Source organism: Rhyacophila brunnea, unplaced genomic scaffold (genome assembly GCF_057557595.1).
Source record: "Rhyacophila brunnea isolate RB1 unplaced genomic scaffold, BYU_Rbru_1.0 scaffold_11, whole genome shotgun sequence".
NCBI classification, from domain to species: Eukaryota; Metazoa; Arthropoda; class Insecta; order Trichoptera; family Rhyacophilidae; genus Rhyacophila; species Rhyacophila brunnea.
In genome coordinates, this window is record NW_028232763.1 from 12,480,333 (window position 1) to 12,496,965 (window position 16,633).

Here is a 16,633-nt window from a genome sequence, read left to right on the forward strand (position 1 = left end):
AACAAATACGTGAGGTTAATGACGAAAGTAAGTTCATATTGTTTAAAACTTTAGTTGCAAAAATACCTAGAAATTATTCTTTGGTGGAACAAAAATTATTAACTGTCTAAAACACTGAATTATACTTAGAATAAAGGTTTACATGTATATTTTCGCACAATTTTATTTTATATTTGAGATATTTATTTTAAGTAGGTAACACTACTGTTTTATTTTATTATTTCTGAACAGAAAATAGTGTTTTTTGTGTTAAATTTATAATAAAAGTGGTTAAAATAAATGGTATTCAATCATTAAACATTGTTAGGAAAACAAAGATGAAAGAGGGTGTTAATACTCTACTCAAAACAAAACCTTTATGGACACAAAGATGAAAGTCCAACCTACCATACTATTTTTTATTATTTAGTATTAAATTTTGGTACTATATTTTCCAAAATTACATCATTATAAAGGAAAACCTCATTCTTCTAACTGTATTTATTACTGTTTATCTCAAAACCATTTTGTAATTTCGCCCTTGTCACATTGTCACATGATTGTTCAAAATTGCCAACAAAACCACCTTGTACCAAAAAGCAAGGGCATGGTTAATAATAAAAAAATTGTACTACACAGATGAACTTGGAAATCAAACAAATTAGAGTCCGCATCCTTTAAGCTGGCGTTCACGTCACGTCACTCGCGGATGGAAAGCATTGTGTCATCGTGTTCCGACTGTTGCAAGTTTTCAATAGGAGGGAACGCAGTGTTAACATGCGGAAGCGGGGGGAAAACCGCACACCAGCATAAAGAATACACTCTAATTTTTTATTAGTCTGTAAAACAGTTTATTGCATTTTGTGCAAATTATGTTTTTGGGAATTACCCGTGTTTGCAAATAGTAGCCTCATATATAAGGTTTTCAATATCTGATAAATTTACCTAAGATAGAAATGGAGTCTTAATATTATATAATATGAAATTGAAGATGAAAAGTAAATAGGACTGATAATTCACTTGACACGATCATACAAAACACCTTGCATCGTTCCACATGCCTAAAAGAAATTCTTTATATACAACCAATAAAAATTTATATCAAATTGCAAATAACAGTGTGTAAGTAACAATAGCAGGCCACCATTTGCATTTTATTAATGAACATAGATATTCAGTACTGCCAAATCAGAAAGCGTAACTTTTCTATCGTCGCCAATTGTTAAAAATATTCTGGAATCACTTTCAAATGTTGTAGTACAGAGGGTTTAAAATGCTCAATCTTTAATTGCCATCTAATATTTTAGGTTCTGGCCAACGACACTGGCGGTCTTCAAGACGTAGCCAGAGTCTTTATTTATCTGCTACGCGAAGATCAAAGAGTTAGATTCGTATTGAGGCAACACCCTTCTGAAGTGAGGGATAGAGTGATTCCATTCCGAGAGAGTCTTGCCAATGTCACTGGGGCTATCGTTAATGTGGATGACTTCAGAGTACACGAAAATAAAGACGGTTCAGTTGATGGAACCAAAACTGATCTCTACATGCATTTAGTTGATGGAAAGGACCATTCAGTGCTTGAAGTGAACGAAGTACTGACATTGGTTGACAAGAATATTGAACAATTGGATTCACTTTTTAAGGTTAGCGATATTTTTAACAAATAAAACATTTACTGTGACTTATAGTGTGGTGAACATATTGTGCTACACAGCTATACAGGGAATTAAAAATCCCCATGATTTTTCATGTATATTGTCACTATGCCCAGGGTCAGTACTGTCTTTTACACTACATACAAAATAATAATATATCAAAAAGCATATATATTTTTTGACCAACAGCTGAACCTCAGTTATCCGGATTTACAAAAAGTGAATTTTCTCAATTATCTGAACTACCTTACCTCCGATTCTACTCTACTTCGATATCAATGACATTTCACATTTTTTTCAGAAAAGAGCTCCCACAAACAAAGACCATTTTTGATACTGATATTTGGAAGCATTGATATTTTTCGATAGACAACTAAAACTTTTCTTCCGATAAATATGTACTTCTATCATTTTCTTTTAAATTATAGAAAACATGCCCAATGGAAATCGTATAAAACCAAGCCATTTAAATCTAGGGAACACTACTGTATTTTTTCTCTAGAATTTGTTGTGAAATAAAAGTTTGCTGTAGCCAGCATTATTTCAATCAAATCCTGTACCTTGTACGAAAAGGCAAGGACACGGTTATTAATAATTCTAAAAAAAAAAAAAAATCTAGTCACAAATTTACACCATGTTTCCAACGAATAATGCACCAAGAATTAATATTGAATTTGTGGGTGTCACGTTCATGTCCACATCATCAATACTTTACAAAGTGTACTTTCAGGAATTCAATGTATTGGATACTCAGCCAGCCGAATATCAGCCTCTCTCGGCAGACATCGTGACAGCGAATCAAACAGTCTTCTGGCTGGTCTCCATATCTCTTTTCCTGGGAGTCCTGCTTATCCTGTGCTTAATGCTATGCCTCACACAGAGGGCTAATTATGTTCGGAGACTAAAGGCCGCAACTGCAACAGCTTATGGTACGACACAAACTAACAATGTGATCATGAAGAATGATGGCAAGGTTTTCAAAACATACACGACCAGCTGTTCGGTGGAAGCAGAAAATATCGCATATTTTTTATACTCTCCTAAGCAGGACATGTAGTAGGAATGTTCAAACAAGAAATAATTATCTGTGTGCAAAAGGATAAAAGGCAATTAGTCTAAAATCAATATTTTTTCAGGAGCGAAGATTGATTTTTTGACCACTTTATATGGGAACTCCAATATTTCTGTGGAATTTAATAATTCAGAGGCGTTGCTTCAACTGGTACTTTTTCTCATTTATGCATTATGGTTAATTTAGCATATTCAAGTTATTATTATATTTTTAAAACTTATCCTTTTCCTTTCGCACACAGCATTAGTCTGCGCAAGCATGAGATAAAAATCTTTACCATGAGTCTTGGTGAGTACATAGATATCATGGTAAACACTGTGTAAGCTTAGATTATCATTACTCCACCTGTCAAAATCGAGGGAGTAAATTGGCAAAAGATTAACAGAAATAGTTGTGATACCAAGGTCAACACATCAAGTCATATATTTCTATACCGATAAGTATTATATAGACCAGTTTCCATACTATAATTTTTACCATTGAACATTTAAGGCCATGCATTAGTTGAGGCACGGTCTAAAAAGATCGTTGCTAGGCGATGCGCGGATTGCGGGTGGCGGGTGAAAATGACGCCTGTCAAACGAAATATTATCTGTCATATAAATCCAACATACGTCCATTTTATGTTCTTTTTATTGTTCTATTAGTAACAATAATAATATATTCATTGACATGTTTTCTTTTTAAAGTAAATGGCTAACGTTTTTAGTCATCTTTACACGATTTTAGAATTAATTGACCCGTCGCCATCACGCAGCAAAGTGACGTGCTTCTGGGTCAACATTCTCTCACTGAATGGCAGCGAGTCCAAAATTTCGTCGCGCGTACAGTTGAAAATTATTTGGCGTTTCACTGATGCGTCACCTTAATGTTAATGTACATAGTTAAAAAACATCAAATATGTAATTTACTCAGAAAAATAGCATTTTTCCATGCACCCTGCATTGACATTTTGATCCAAAGACAAATAAACAATTATATGATAGATGCTTTAAATATTTGCCCTGTCTGTAAACAATTGGATCACGCCACATACACAAAAACTAGAATTTCAATGAATTCCCGGTAGAATACAATGATTCTAGAAGTCATAAATAATCTCACTTTTAAAACAAAACACCATTGCATCAATTGATAATTTATCATAACTGATTATTTCAGTTGGCCAAGAATGTCACTTGACCCATCATGAATGCATCAAGATCTGCAATTATTGAATGTCTTATCTTATTATGTAATCAGTATTGCTCTACTTGGGCTTAAAAATAATAGTCATTCAGAGAGGACTACATTTTTAAATAGCTTATACTCGAACTGAATTTGAATTTAATCCAAATCAATGTTCATATCTGATGAGATTGAGAGATATTTTATTAATATCACCGGTAATCTTACAGAATCCACGGCACCGGGCGAGTCGGACATGACGATCCGCAGTACAGGTGGCAGAGTGCCAAACACAAACAAGCACAGCACGCAAGGCAGCAATCCAATCTGGCTGCGGGCCTACGAGAACGACTGGTACAAGAACGACGAAGACCAGGTCAGCCAGTCCGAGAGGGACTCCCTCGACGAGAACGTGGTGGGAGAAAACAACTTGGCCAACGGAAAGCCGTACTTCATCAACACGGAGCCGTTCCACTCGCCAGACAATTCTCTCAGCAGCGATCCGCAGAGAAACCAATCCAAATACAACGTATACCAACAGATAGAACAAATTAACAACACGAAAAATCTTGAAACAACTGAGTTGTAATACATGATAAATATTAAATAAATGTGTAAATTACAAACATGGTCTTTTTTAGTTATGTATTATTTATTGTTAAATTAGTTTACAAAAGTTTTTATTATGATGCTTAATTTTGGATGTTTCTGACATAAAATCTGAGTTTATATATTATTATAGAGTCCTCGTTTCTCACGATCAAATTTAAAAGACTGATTTATTTAAACGTCCTCGGGTTCGTTCACAAATTGACAGTACGGGTGAGTTTTAGAAAATGAGATCGTCGGCAGGAATCACAACAAAACGCCGAAGGCTCTTCCGATCATTCCCTACTCCTTAAAATAACCAATAATAATTAGTCTAACATAGTTTTGATTTAACATTTTATCGATAATAGTTTTTTGAATCATCCCCCACACAGACACAGGCATAATATATTGACCACTGATACAATGTAAGTACTACACAATTTAGACAATTCGTCGGGCCCTTCCGACATGTATTTCGGAAATTGCTCCGTTATCTTAAAAACCAGAAAACCAAAAGCAACACTGCACAGGTAATCGAAGGACTGCAACGTGGCCTGAGGATTCGACTTTACTTTCACTTCTAAATTATTAACAAGTCATCGACTGAGCAATAAATAATATTTCTTTTTGGTAATAATGTAACAAGGCAACGCCAGACTCGAGACAATTCTGCAAAATCACAGTTTTCAATGGATCTTTAAAAAGCACAGGTATGAGTCATTCGAGAATAAGAAATCACAAAAGTCAAGCGAAAGTCAGTTTGCATTTTTTTTTTATTTTAATGTTCCTTACATAAATATTTTATGCCCACTGATCAGCAAAAAGACAGACATATGCATATTTCATAAATATTACATATAACCAATTGAATAAAAATAAGACAGCATGATATTGTATTGAAGTAACTCTAAACGTTTGGTAAAATAATTTCATCAGACACAGAAGTAGAAATAGTATCACAAAACGGGACGATCTTTCATTCAAACGATCGAACAAAAAAAACCGGGGAACGCAATTTTTTTAAACGGATCGCGTGGGTGACGTTTTCGATTTAATTAAAATGACAGCGAGACTAAATTTGAACCGGAAGTTAAACTATTCGTTTTACACATAGAAAAATCTTATTCTCTACATTAAAATACAACGGGAGCCTCTCGGACGCGAGAGACGGCGTTTGGGAGAGCGGTGGGGTGACCGGGATCTTTCCACGAGGAGAAATGATCCACGGGCCCGAACCGTCGGGGCGAGGCCGGCCGGGAGACTCGTCATAAACCAGCACTAGTATAAAAATAAATCAAAATTATAACAATAAATATGTACATGCGCTTATGGAACCGCCGTCCGAGGCGGAGATGGGATCCGCCACTTCCCGATGCGATTTAATGGGCATAAAATCAAACGGGGGACGCGGGCGGACGGCGCCGGCCGGTCGATTTTTCTCCTTCCGCCGCCTGCGCCCGCACCTGCTTCTCTCGCGACGGCCGCGCGCCCGTAGGGCGAGGACGGGGTATCGATCCTCATGTCTCATCGCGACCGCAATATATTAAATAATATTATAAGAATGCCATAATGAAAAAAGCTATTTCATACTTATACGTAAGGTAGTGGGAGCGGTCGGGCCGGTCGAAAGCGTTTTGCGGGCGAAAGGGCGCGGGGGCCGTCCTTCTCGTAATCATAAATAGAAAAATTGTCGCTGAGAGTCGGCGCCTTCTCGCCACACGCGCGCACTGCGATAATCGCAGAAAATGTACTGAATCGAGTACTTCGCTCGGGAAATCTTTTTCGCGACCGATGTTTGATTTTCTTTAATGCTCGTTTCACCGCTCAAACGTTCTCGCGACAATGAATTAGTTTAACAAAATATAAGTTGGGGACGGGTCAGGGGGGAAGGGGGCCGAGGAAGAGGGGAGCGGGCGGGGGAGGGGAGGGAGCGGGGGGATGTGAAGGGAGAGTGCGACGGGCGGGCGCCAGCTCATCACATGGCATATTTCCTCGTCCACTCTCGAGCTAATTCATTATATTTTTCACGGTCCGTTTTATATATCCTAGCGATTTCCGGAACCAGGGGATCGTCTGGGTTGGGGTCACACAGCAGCGAGCAGATTGACAGCAATACTGAAAACATTAAAATAATAATAAATGAATGTCATTCATTCACAGAATCTTTCCCTACCATCTACTTTATGGCTCATATAAGCCCATGTCCATGGAATCATCCTACCATGGCACCATGGAAATGGTGGATATGGCAAAAGCGATTTGCAGTTACATTGGTCCTGTTATAAAGGCATACATAAGTAGTACAAATAGTAAGTAGTTTGTACCACTACAACTGCGAATCTCCTTTGCCATGTATATATGCCAAAGTGCATGCACTTAAAATTGCCTCAAATTCGTCCAAAGGCACCGCGTTTACAGTGATGCACGCATTAACGCATGTACTTCCACCACAAATAGATTTCTGTTCAACATTCCGTGAAACTTCATATCAGTGTTTACCAATGACCCTACCATTATTTTAATTTAAAAAAAAAAATGTTTAAGAGTAAAGTATAAAACTTACTATTAAAGTATATAAAGTACATACTATAATTTTACGCCAAATGCCAAAATGACTATTTTTTTAGATAATGTTATAATATTCACACCTTTGAATTATAATCAGCATAGAAAAAGATGACAATACTGCTATATGTTTACACCGGTGAACAGTTGAGAACTATTTGACGCGCAGATGTAGATAGTTAAAGGCAGTTCATAAAAACATTCAATCTGATATGTGCCTTAAACTACTTAAAAGTTGAAGCAAAATTGAACACGAAAGCGCACATGTGTGGACATTGATATCATTCATGCTAATCATAATGTCTCTAGTAGACATAATATATAAAAATTTTAATGAAACGAGATTGTTTCAGTTATAAATGTACAGTATGAATAATAAAATGAGGAAAAATAATTAACAATTGTTAAGAAATAGATGAATGACAAAAAATGACTTTCTGAAGTAGCAAAATTTGTTTACATTTCGAGGGCTTAATGTCAAACAACACTATCTACAAAAGTGCAACTTTACAGGAGAACCAAAACACATTTTTTAGTTTCTTGTAACTCAATAAAGGAGATATTTATTTAAAACCAAAATGTTCAAATTTTATAATTTGTGTATTGTACATTTATCTTGCTTATAAGGATGTTAAAATTTATAGTTATGGTTTTAAAAAAATATGAAAACAGGTAATTTTATGTAGTTAACGTTAAACTTTACCAACGATTTAAGAAGAAACTAGAAAAGATTGACATAGAGTTTGACTATCATGTAAAATAACATTATCTAAAAAAAAAACAAAAACAGTTTGTAGTTAACTTTTTTGTAGATAACGTTGTTTGACTTTAAGCACTTGATTTGATAGCTCATGTATACATTAATTAATACATAATAACTTGGGGTTTTCCCTGAGTTAATCTTTGCAAATTGTTCTCAATAAAATTTCTGAGTATCAATGTCAACATGTTTCCTACGGCGGAATACTCAATTATAATATCCAGTATGAAAATAGCAAACTTCCAACAATTTTAATTGACCAAACTGACGTTGGATATTTATCAGCATAATAGAAACCGAAAATCAGTTACGAACAAAAATTAAGAATGTTACCTTTAGAAATAGTAAGTGCAGGTGACCACTGGGATCGCAGTATATCAAGGCAGATTGAGCCATTGCTGTTGATATTGGGATGGTAAATCCGTGTTGTGAAAGCTACTTTAGGTGGCTTGAATGGGTAGTCTGTCGGGAAATGTATGGTGAGGAAGAACACACCTCCTTGGTATGGACTGTCAACCTGTCGACAAAACACAAATAATTATTACAAGTTCAAGTGTCTGCGTGATGTGTGGTAAATCAGTGGAGTAAATCCACATTCAAGCAGCACACTTGGATGATTAATTGGACGGCGTAGTATATTTAAAGATAGTATGTTTTTTAACTGTTAAGTTTGATTCGTAACTAACACTATTATGTGTGGCAACCAAAATCACTACAGAGCTCCATCAGTGCCGTGTTACTGCAATAAGTACTATGATTAGCCACGATTCCCAAATAAAAGAGTAGACTCTTTAGCAATGGAAGCAAAAATCACAGCATAAGATCAATAACTTCAATACGATGTTATTTAGACTAAAAATAATATTTCTGTTACAATTTGGTTGTAATTTGAAAGCAACCATGGCTCGCCTCAGTTATTTAATCAAAAATGAGTTTATAATGATCAATATACACACTCGGCATATCCACAACAATGTTTTGTTTAGTTTTGGTCTAGTGCTGACTCCCCAATTACAACAAATCCTCAACGTAGCGTAGATAATGGAACATTTTGTGATTATCCAATGAACTAATTATTGTGAGTTAACTTAACTTGACTAGGAAAAATTCTGATTCAAAAAGTATATTCACTCCATGTGACATTTTATTTTTACATTATGTCAACTCATCCAGTTTTGATATGATGCAATATCATTTATCAAGTCAAGAAAACCCTCATGCAGAATTCTATTCAATACTGAATTTTTCGGCATAATTTCATAAAAGCAAATATTTATACATTTTGTCATTTTTCACTAAACCCATCAATTTTGAATTATTGCAAGAAAAATAATTTTATGATAGAACAATCACAGCATAATAATATTTAATTTCATTTCACAGCATAATAAATATATAATTTAAAATATGCTAACTCGCTTTCACTTTCTCTTCCGAGATAAAAAATACTCTTTTTAGATTTGTGTACTTACTTAAATGAGCATATTCTTTGATGGCCTTCAGAAAAAATTAGTTTAAAAAAAAAATCGATTGTTTTTTTTTTTTAAATATTTGCATTAGGTGTTACTACATACTGAGAAAGAATCTAGTCAGAATAGCAGTGTCAATACAAGTTTATAAGAATATTGATGGTATTTAATACTAAATCGTCTTTCTGTATTGTGGTAATGCGGGCACAGTTGTGATAACTAAACATTACACCACATTTACACATCCATGGATTTACAGCTGACTACGTATTATCAGTCTTAGAAAATGTACTCTAATCGATTTCACTTTTATACTATTCCATTTGAGTCATTTTTTGCGACCAGGTTTCGCCTTTCGGCATTTTCAGGCTCTATGTGCACTCACCAAAAGGTAAATACACACTGACGAAAGGCGAAACCCGGGTCGCAAAAAACGACTCAAATGGAATAGTACAAAACTTAAATAAACCAGAATTTAAATTCAAACACTCAGTGCCTTCGATCGATAGTATTAATATGATAAAGAAAATGTACATGTAAACATGTATTATCATGTAAGTTGCAAGATTGCATGCATGAATGAAAAAAGTTCGAGGCAGTGGGGATTTGTTCAATGTCATGGTCATAGTAAAATGACAATGGCGAATCTGCCGGTAAAAAAACAAACTACAGTGGTGTAGACTCATTTTGAGGTTAACCAATTTTCACGACCTGTCAAATAGTACTATAAAATGATAACATCGCGTCTCGCTTACCCTTGAAGAATTAGATTGCTGAGACAGTCAGCACTTTTACGTGTAAATAGTTATTATCGCAATAGTTTAAAATACACACTGTTGCTGGGAGTAAATCCATGTACGTGTACAGGCGCTATTATATCATCATTATAATGTTGTCCAATAATCCTGAGTCCAAAGGAAAGATCCAAATTTTCCATTGTCTTTTCAGAATTTTATAAATTCATATAAATAATAATTGCTAAAACTAAATCTATTATTTTCTAATATGTAAATTAATAAACTAATTAATGAAAAAAATTGTACAATTCCATGTTTTTATCGGTCTGAATGATTGTGTATCAATGTCAGTTCGAACTCGCATAGTGATCAACAGATGAATTCTGGCGACTAACAATAACGAAGTAACAAACGTGTTTGAAATCCAATGATCCCAGTGTGCAGACAAGTTTAAATCGTTGTGACTTACTTATAAATGGAGCAGGGGCATAAGACTAACTTCATTTCTAAGTGCATGTCTTCTACACCCCACCATAAGACGAGTGAATGAATTTTAGTCTGTCAATTTGCAAATTTGCCATACAAACGATGTGATACAATTAACCTGTAAAAAATATCAAATGCTTTCGTGGAATAGTGAAATGATTACTAAAATGTTTCATAACATATACATTTGATTTAGTTTTTTCTATTTTATTTATAAACTTGCAATAAACGCAAAAGCTCACTTTTAAAATGTTCTATTAGTGACCTCAGATAATGAATTGTCATTAAAATCGTTAAACAGTTGATTTTTGAGTTGGGTTTGTTTAAATTCAAAAACAATGTAAAGAATTCGTACCACTTCTTATTTTTCTCTCAACTTTTTTACAAGAAACAAATCTATGCTGAATTGAAGAAAAGTTCAAAAAATGGGTTAAAATTAGAATTCTATAAATAAGATATGATACAAAAACCAAATATGTACATCTATCTATTCCGGAATTCCCATCCTTCGTCAAACCTGTCAATACTGATTTAGTGTTTGAGTAGTGAATTTGTCCACACCGCTAATGGAGACGCCTATATGCTCAAAAATCATACAGAGCTCACTGTCAGTTTTGATTACCGCAGCATGCATGGTGATATAAAATTTAATTGGCTGCACACTGCCTCACACCAATGGGTGGACCCCCCGATTGCATTATGCGAAATGTCGAAATGATTCTGAAATATGGAAAACTAATAAATAAATCCTATGCGATCAAAATCGCATTAAAGCAAATGCACATAAGGGAGACTGACAAAGATAAGTTAGGAATCCCACAAGTCCCATCATCAAGAATCATTCCGTGACAAAGTAACAACTATTTTAGTGGGACATCGGTGAAAAAATTGTAAATCATATTGTAAAAATGTTCACATAATTGTTTCTTAAACCCTTTTAGCTTTGCAGGCTTGACACATAATGAATCACTATCTCCTTTATCAAAAAAATAAATATCCGACCGGGAATTGAATTGGCATTTTATAATGGCATTGAATAATGACATAAATAATGGCATTTTTAGAAACAGATAATTGTAAGCATATTAGACGAAACCAGCTGGTGTTAAAAATGATAATCAAACATGAAAACATATACTTATAAATGCACATATTTAAAAAATAAGGATCAATTAGTTCGAGCGGGTAGCAAGAGTGGGGGGTTGAAGGAGATAAGCCATAATGTCACTATGATAATAAGTATATTTGCCTAATTACTTTCCATTAATGGTAAGAAACATTAAAGATGTATCATTCGAAATAGTTAACACCATAGCAGTGATTCCTAACAGGGGTTCTAGGGAAGTCTAGTGATCGAGGCTCCGGCTCCGGGGAGTTTACAAAATTTGCAATAAAAATAATCCTACTTTCCACACTGCATATTAGTAAAACGATAAAACATTTTGAAAATTTCATGCGGGTAAGACATTTTCAAGAGTTATAATATATAATAAAAAACCACAAATTTATCACAAAATATATACATGTCCATTTGCAGTAAGCCGAGCATAAAATGAAAATATTCTATATTTTCTCTGAAGCGTAACAATACGTAGGAAAGAGTTTCCTGAAACAAAATATTACCAAGGATTCATCAAAGTTTAAAAGGGTTGGAAATCACTGGACTGTAGCAATACCCATCCCACTGATAACATTACCATACGACCATCCCTGCAGACAACACATGGTGAAGTATCAGAAACCACCGCAATAGCTGACATATTATTGCTAAAGCAGTTTATGAAGACATCTAAATTTTGCATTATTTAAAAATATTCAAACAGTGTTTAATCCTTTCGACACGGACGGCACACCTGTTGTGCCCTCATTATTTGGCCATTCGATATTATTAGCATGTTATTTAAATGTGGTAATTAAATAGTCAATAAATGCTCCACGGTCAACGTGTTAAATAGCCAAAAATAATGTTGTATATTGAGGATGCAGTTTATTAAACGAGTCACTTGCTCTGTTGTGACTTTATATTGTAAACAAAAAAAAACCTTATTAAGGTGATATGGGATGGCTTCAGTTTTGGATATAATATGAGATGGTAATATTGTAGATTTGTAAAATACTTCATAGTTGAAGAAATAATGTATGAATTATACTGCGTTAAAATCGAGAATAAGCTATGAGTTTAATGCTATATCACGCAGACATGCGAAGGTGCCGCTTGTGCATCAATCTGACAAGGTCAAGTTGAATGCATACTATAAATTCCCCGTATATAACTACCCCGCTTGATGCACGTGCAGCACCTTCACATGTCTTCATATAAATCCTAAAAGCCTAAACTGTCCCTGAAATAATCATCCGGCCTGTGACTAGTTGTTGTGTGCACACGTCCTAAATCATGAAAGCTTTCTGCTTTTAACAGTTCAGTTGTTTAATGAGATGTGACAGTTAATCGAATGAGGATTAATATATTTTATCCACTGGATGAACTTGACAACACTTAATGCCATTGATATAAAAAAACAATACTTATTTACCCTTAAACGTACCATACAACAAAATAAATCACCGTTTTCACTTTGTGATTATAAAACCTCAGTGTATCGTAACAGATGAATTTTACTAGAATTGGTTATACTATTGAGTCATTCAATCAATCACTGATTGAAATAACAATTTGATCCAGCCACAAGATTCGAATCTGCAACCATAAACAGAAATAAAGCGCTCTAGCTTCTGATTTACGATAGTGAATCATGTCACCATAGTAACAGTATTTTTTGTGAGGACCCATCGATACTAATTCGCTGGTGGAGTAAGTGTAGGTAGTGTCTGACTCCAAATCAGTAGGTCGCATGTTCAAATCCCAATTCAGTTTTTTTCAACGTGTGTTTAATCCAGAGCTAGGACTCAATGGCTTGGGCAAATGTTTTACAATTCCACATAAAAAAAAACATTTTAGATGACCTACATTCTGTGAGGGCCTATAATATACTTGATTTAGGAGTGACTTTGGTTATTTACCTTACTAACCTTTGTTGCCAACCTTTCTGTAATTGTGGATTGAACGAATACAAATACACTGGTGAGCAAATTAAAAAAATTGACTTCAAAGTTAAATATACGATTGTAAATTCTACTAGATAACTGTCTTCACCAATCTGGTCTTGTTCTCAAATGATCAATTATTACTTACTATTCCAAGAAAAAAAGAATATTTTTAAAGGAAAACATTTACTTTTACATCTCCATGTTGGATTCTAAGAGGATCATAATACGTATGGACTTCCATAGAGTGGAGTGGTTGTATACACAGATTTTGTGATTTTACAAGGAACGGATGTTGGCCGTTTGCTCAACCTATTTTGCTATGGATCCAAACACGCATTGAAAAACAACATGTAAATTTTTATTTTTCCTAGACCTGGGATTCGAACCTGGGACCGACGACATTATAAGCTGACACATTACCTCTCAACCATCGTGACAGGAAGACAAGTCAAGCTAAAATGTTATGGTGATTTGTAATAACAGTCATTTGTAAGTAATTTTTAATGTCACTAGTACTTGTTCAATTATCACCAAACTCAATTATGTTATACTATTGTACACCAACATATTTAATTATTAAATATTCTAGTCGTTTTGTTACACGTTTTTGAGATTCTGTATATCTAGAAGAAGTACAAAAAGATGACCACACTGTTTCCAACCAATATATTCATGCGCCGAATGCATAACAAATGATTGAAAGAATAATAGGTACCTATGTGAATTTGACCAATTACCCAGATTTGAGCTATGTCCCAAGGTAGAAGAGAAAGCTTGCCATCTTTTATCATTAAAAAACACAAAAATATGATCAGCAATTTAACCATATATCGGTTAACCAATCAAATCGAAAAAAAAAAAAACTAATGCCTATCTAGTTTAACCATCAGATACACCACAGCAAAACGTCAAACACATTAGATATTCTATGAATCATAAAACCACAGTGCATAGTTATATTGGTAAAAAAAAAAACACTTACAGGTCCCATAATTGTGGCTTGCCAGTGGAATACTGAAAACAAAAATAATGTATTATTAGAATCTTCATTAAATTGATAAGACCATAAAAATAATAATAATTGAATTAATGGTCATTTCTTAGGAGGAAAAAATATGGCTAAAATACACAAGTGTAAAACGAAATACTACTACACTCAAATCAAATATTTGTACTGAGCATGTGCAGTGTCTTCTATTAACTTCACACTGGTTGTGTATAATAACAAGATGTCAAATATTATTTTGTTTGAAAATATGTCACACAATAAAGGATGCTAGACGAAATATTGTCAAATACATTGCAATGCTGAAGATTTATTAGTCGGAATATTCTGGAAGTTTCTGATTTATAATCTGTTTCCATGGGAAATAAGGGAATTTCATTGACATGTCCTATGTACAAATTGTATGAATGATGCCATGTTCAAGTATTTAATCTGTGAACTGAAATTTGGTATTGAAAAGTTAAGGAAAGTATCCTATCCCTGCATGATAAAAAGTATGAGTCATTTAGAAAATAATTATTTTTTTAATATTCAAAGTATTGTTGCTATTTGTAATCATTCAAATTGATGTTTGCAGGCATGAAATAAATGTCACTTATCAATGCTAGATATTGACTTTTAAGTGAGGATAACCGAAGGCTTCCGTGACATTCTAGAAATATTTATTAATATTAAGGGAATGAGTCATGCTGGTGAATCAAAATGATGGAAAAACTTACAGTCTTCGCCGTGAGGTCCTGCAGAGCATTGTGCAGGAGGGTCCCTGCCAAGGTCTTGAAGTTCCTACAACAAACAAGTTGACAATCAGCCTTCATTCTGTCTATTAATAACACAATGACAGAATTTCTTCACAATAACTGTTTATCTGCTTCAATTATTGCACAAAACGTCTGTCTCGCGGTACAGATGTCACTTGGGCTTTCACAGGTACTTAAAAATTCGTCAATTACATCAGAGAACCGATGTAAAAAAAATAAATGCCACATTTCATGTTACAAATCGAGGCACGATGTTGCACAAAATATTGATCATCAGCGTTGAGGTCTGAAAATTACATAAACATGTAAGAAAAACGTCCATTGTCGAGAAACACGGAGTATTGTTCATAATCGTCGATATACTGTAATTCCGACATTTTAGGATGCAGCTAGTCCCCTCGCGACAATTATTTTCGTTGCAAATTACAAAAAAAAACGTCGATAATGCGGAGCCCGCATATTAAATTAACGTCGAGAACGATATATGACAACATGACAAGCCACGACATATTTATGAACAATTTTAGCACCCGGAATTGCCGAGAAGGAATTTCAATGTTATTCACATCGGTAAAACAATCAGCAGGGCGTAAAATGGATGTAATCTTCGGCGTTCGCCGAGTGAGAAATTAGCGGAGGAAACCGTTTATTAGAATGGAATGTGTACTGTACCTTATTAATTCGTTTTAACGCCATTTGATTATATTATACTGTATTAACTGGCCTAACACCAGACAATGAAACCGCGAGCCGAAGACCTTTGATTAGAGATTGCAAGATGGCTCCCTTCTAAACGCAGAACTACTGCTCGAGTCGAAAGTCTTTTCTTCACGTATTTACACGCCCGGTGACAAACCTTGCAATTAGCTGAGGAAATATAAATAAAATATTATATTATTTATGAAAACACGCACTGGATAAATAACCATTTAATCACTAAACGTGTTAAAAGAAACGTATTTCCTGCGGCCACTGCGTAGCTCAAACAGGATAATCGACTGGTAAAAGACGTTCGAAAATGACACATATTATTCATTCCAGCCAATTGCTGTCTGTTCATGACGACTACAATATCGATTTACTCAGCTAGTCATATTATTTTTAAAACATAATTTTCTTATAACACGATAATTTTTTTTAAATTATACTATTTTTATTATAAATACCTACCTAAAGTGTTATAAATACCACTTTTTGTTAGTTATACAGCATTTTTGTATAACGATATGCAATATCATGTGGAAATGACGTCAATATTTCAACAGCGCTATTTTTGGTTCGCTCTTGAAGCTTTCTACTTTATATTTTTGGCACATTTAAAAGACCACGAGGTTTTGACA

General features: G+C 34.5%; 2 protein-coding genes across 2 annotated transcripts in view; one reads left to right on the forward strand and one right to left on the reverse strand.

Annotated features, from left to right (window-relative positions):
- Positions 1-4,496, forward strand: part of Cad88C (cadherin 88C) — a 73,289-nt gene extending 68,793 nt beyond the window's left edge. Inside the window, exons 25-27 of the mRNA XM_085960459.1 lie at positions 1,287-1,622; positions 2,365-2,563; positions 4,104-4,496. Coding sequence (XP_085816585.1) covers positions 1,287-1,622; positions 2,365-2,563; positions 4,104-4,462 — 894 coding nt within the window. The 3' untranslated portion in view covers positions 4,463-4,496. The remainder of the gene's footprint in view (positions 1-1,286; positions 1,623-2,364; positions 2,564-4,103) is intronic.
- Positions 4,497-4,506: 10 nt separating this feature from the next.
- eff (ubiquitin-conjugating enzyme E2 eff) lies at positions 4,507-16,084 on the reverse strand. The gene is made up of 5 exons (XM_085958848.1): positions 15,966-16,084; positions 15,255-15,318; positions 14,512-14,543; positions 8,123-8,306; positions 4,507-6,579 (listed from the first exon to the last, which is right to left on the reverse strand). The coding sequence occupies exons 1-5, from the start codon at positions 15,987-15,989 to the stop codon at positions 6,440-6,442; spliced, it is 444 nt and encodes a 147-aa protein (XP_085814974.1). The 5' UTR covers positions 15,990-16,084; the 3' UTR covers positions 4,507-6,439.
- Between the last annotated feature and the right edge of the window lie 549 nt (positions 16,085-16,633).

Excerpts from the sequence above, each read along its gene's own strand:
- eff (XM_085958848.1), bottom strand. The coding sequence starts at position 15,989 with ATGGCGTTAAAACGAATTAATAAG. Across the intron at positions 8,307-14,511 it reads AAGCCACAATTATGGGACCT|GTTGACAGTCCATACCAAGG; the intron begins GTAAGTGTTTTT and ends TTTTGTCGACAG. Across the intron at positions 6,580-8,122 it reads TGCACTTACTATTTCTAAAG|TATTGCTGTCAATCTGCTCG; the intron begins GTAACATTCTTA and ends TAATGTTTTCAG.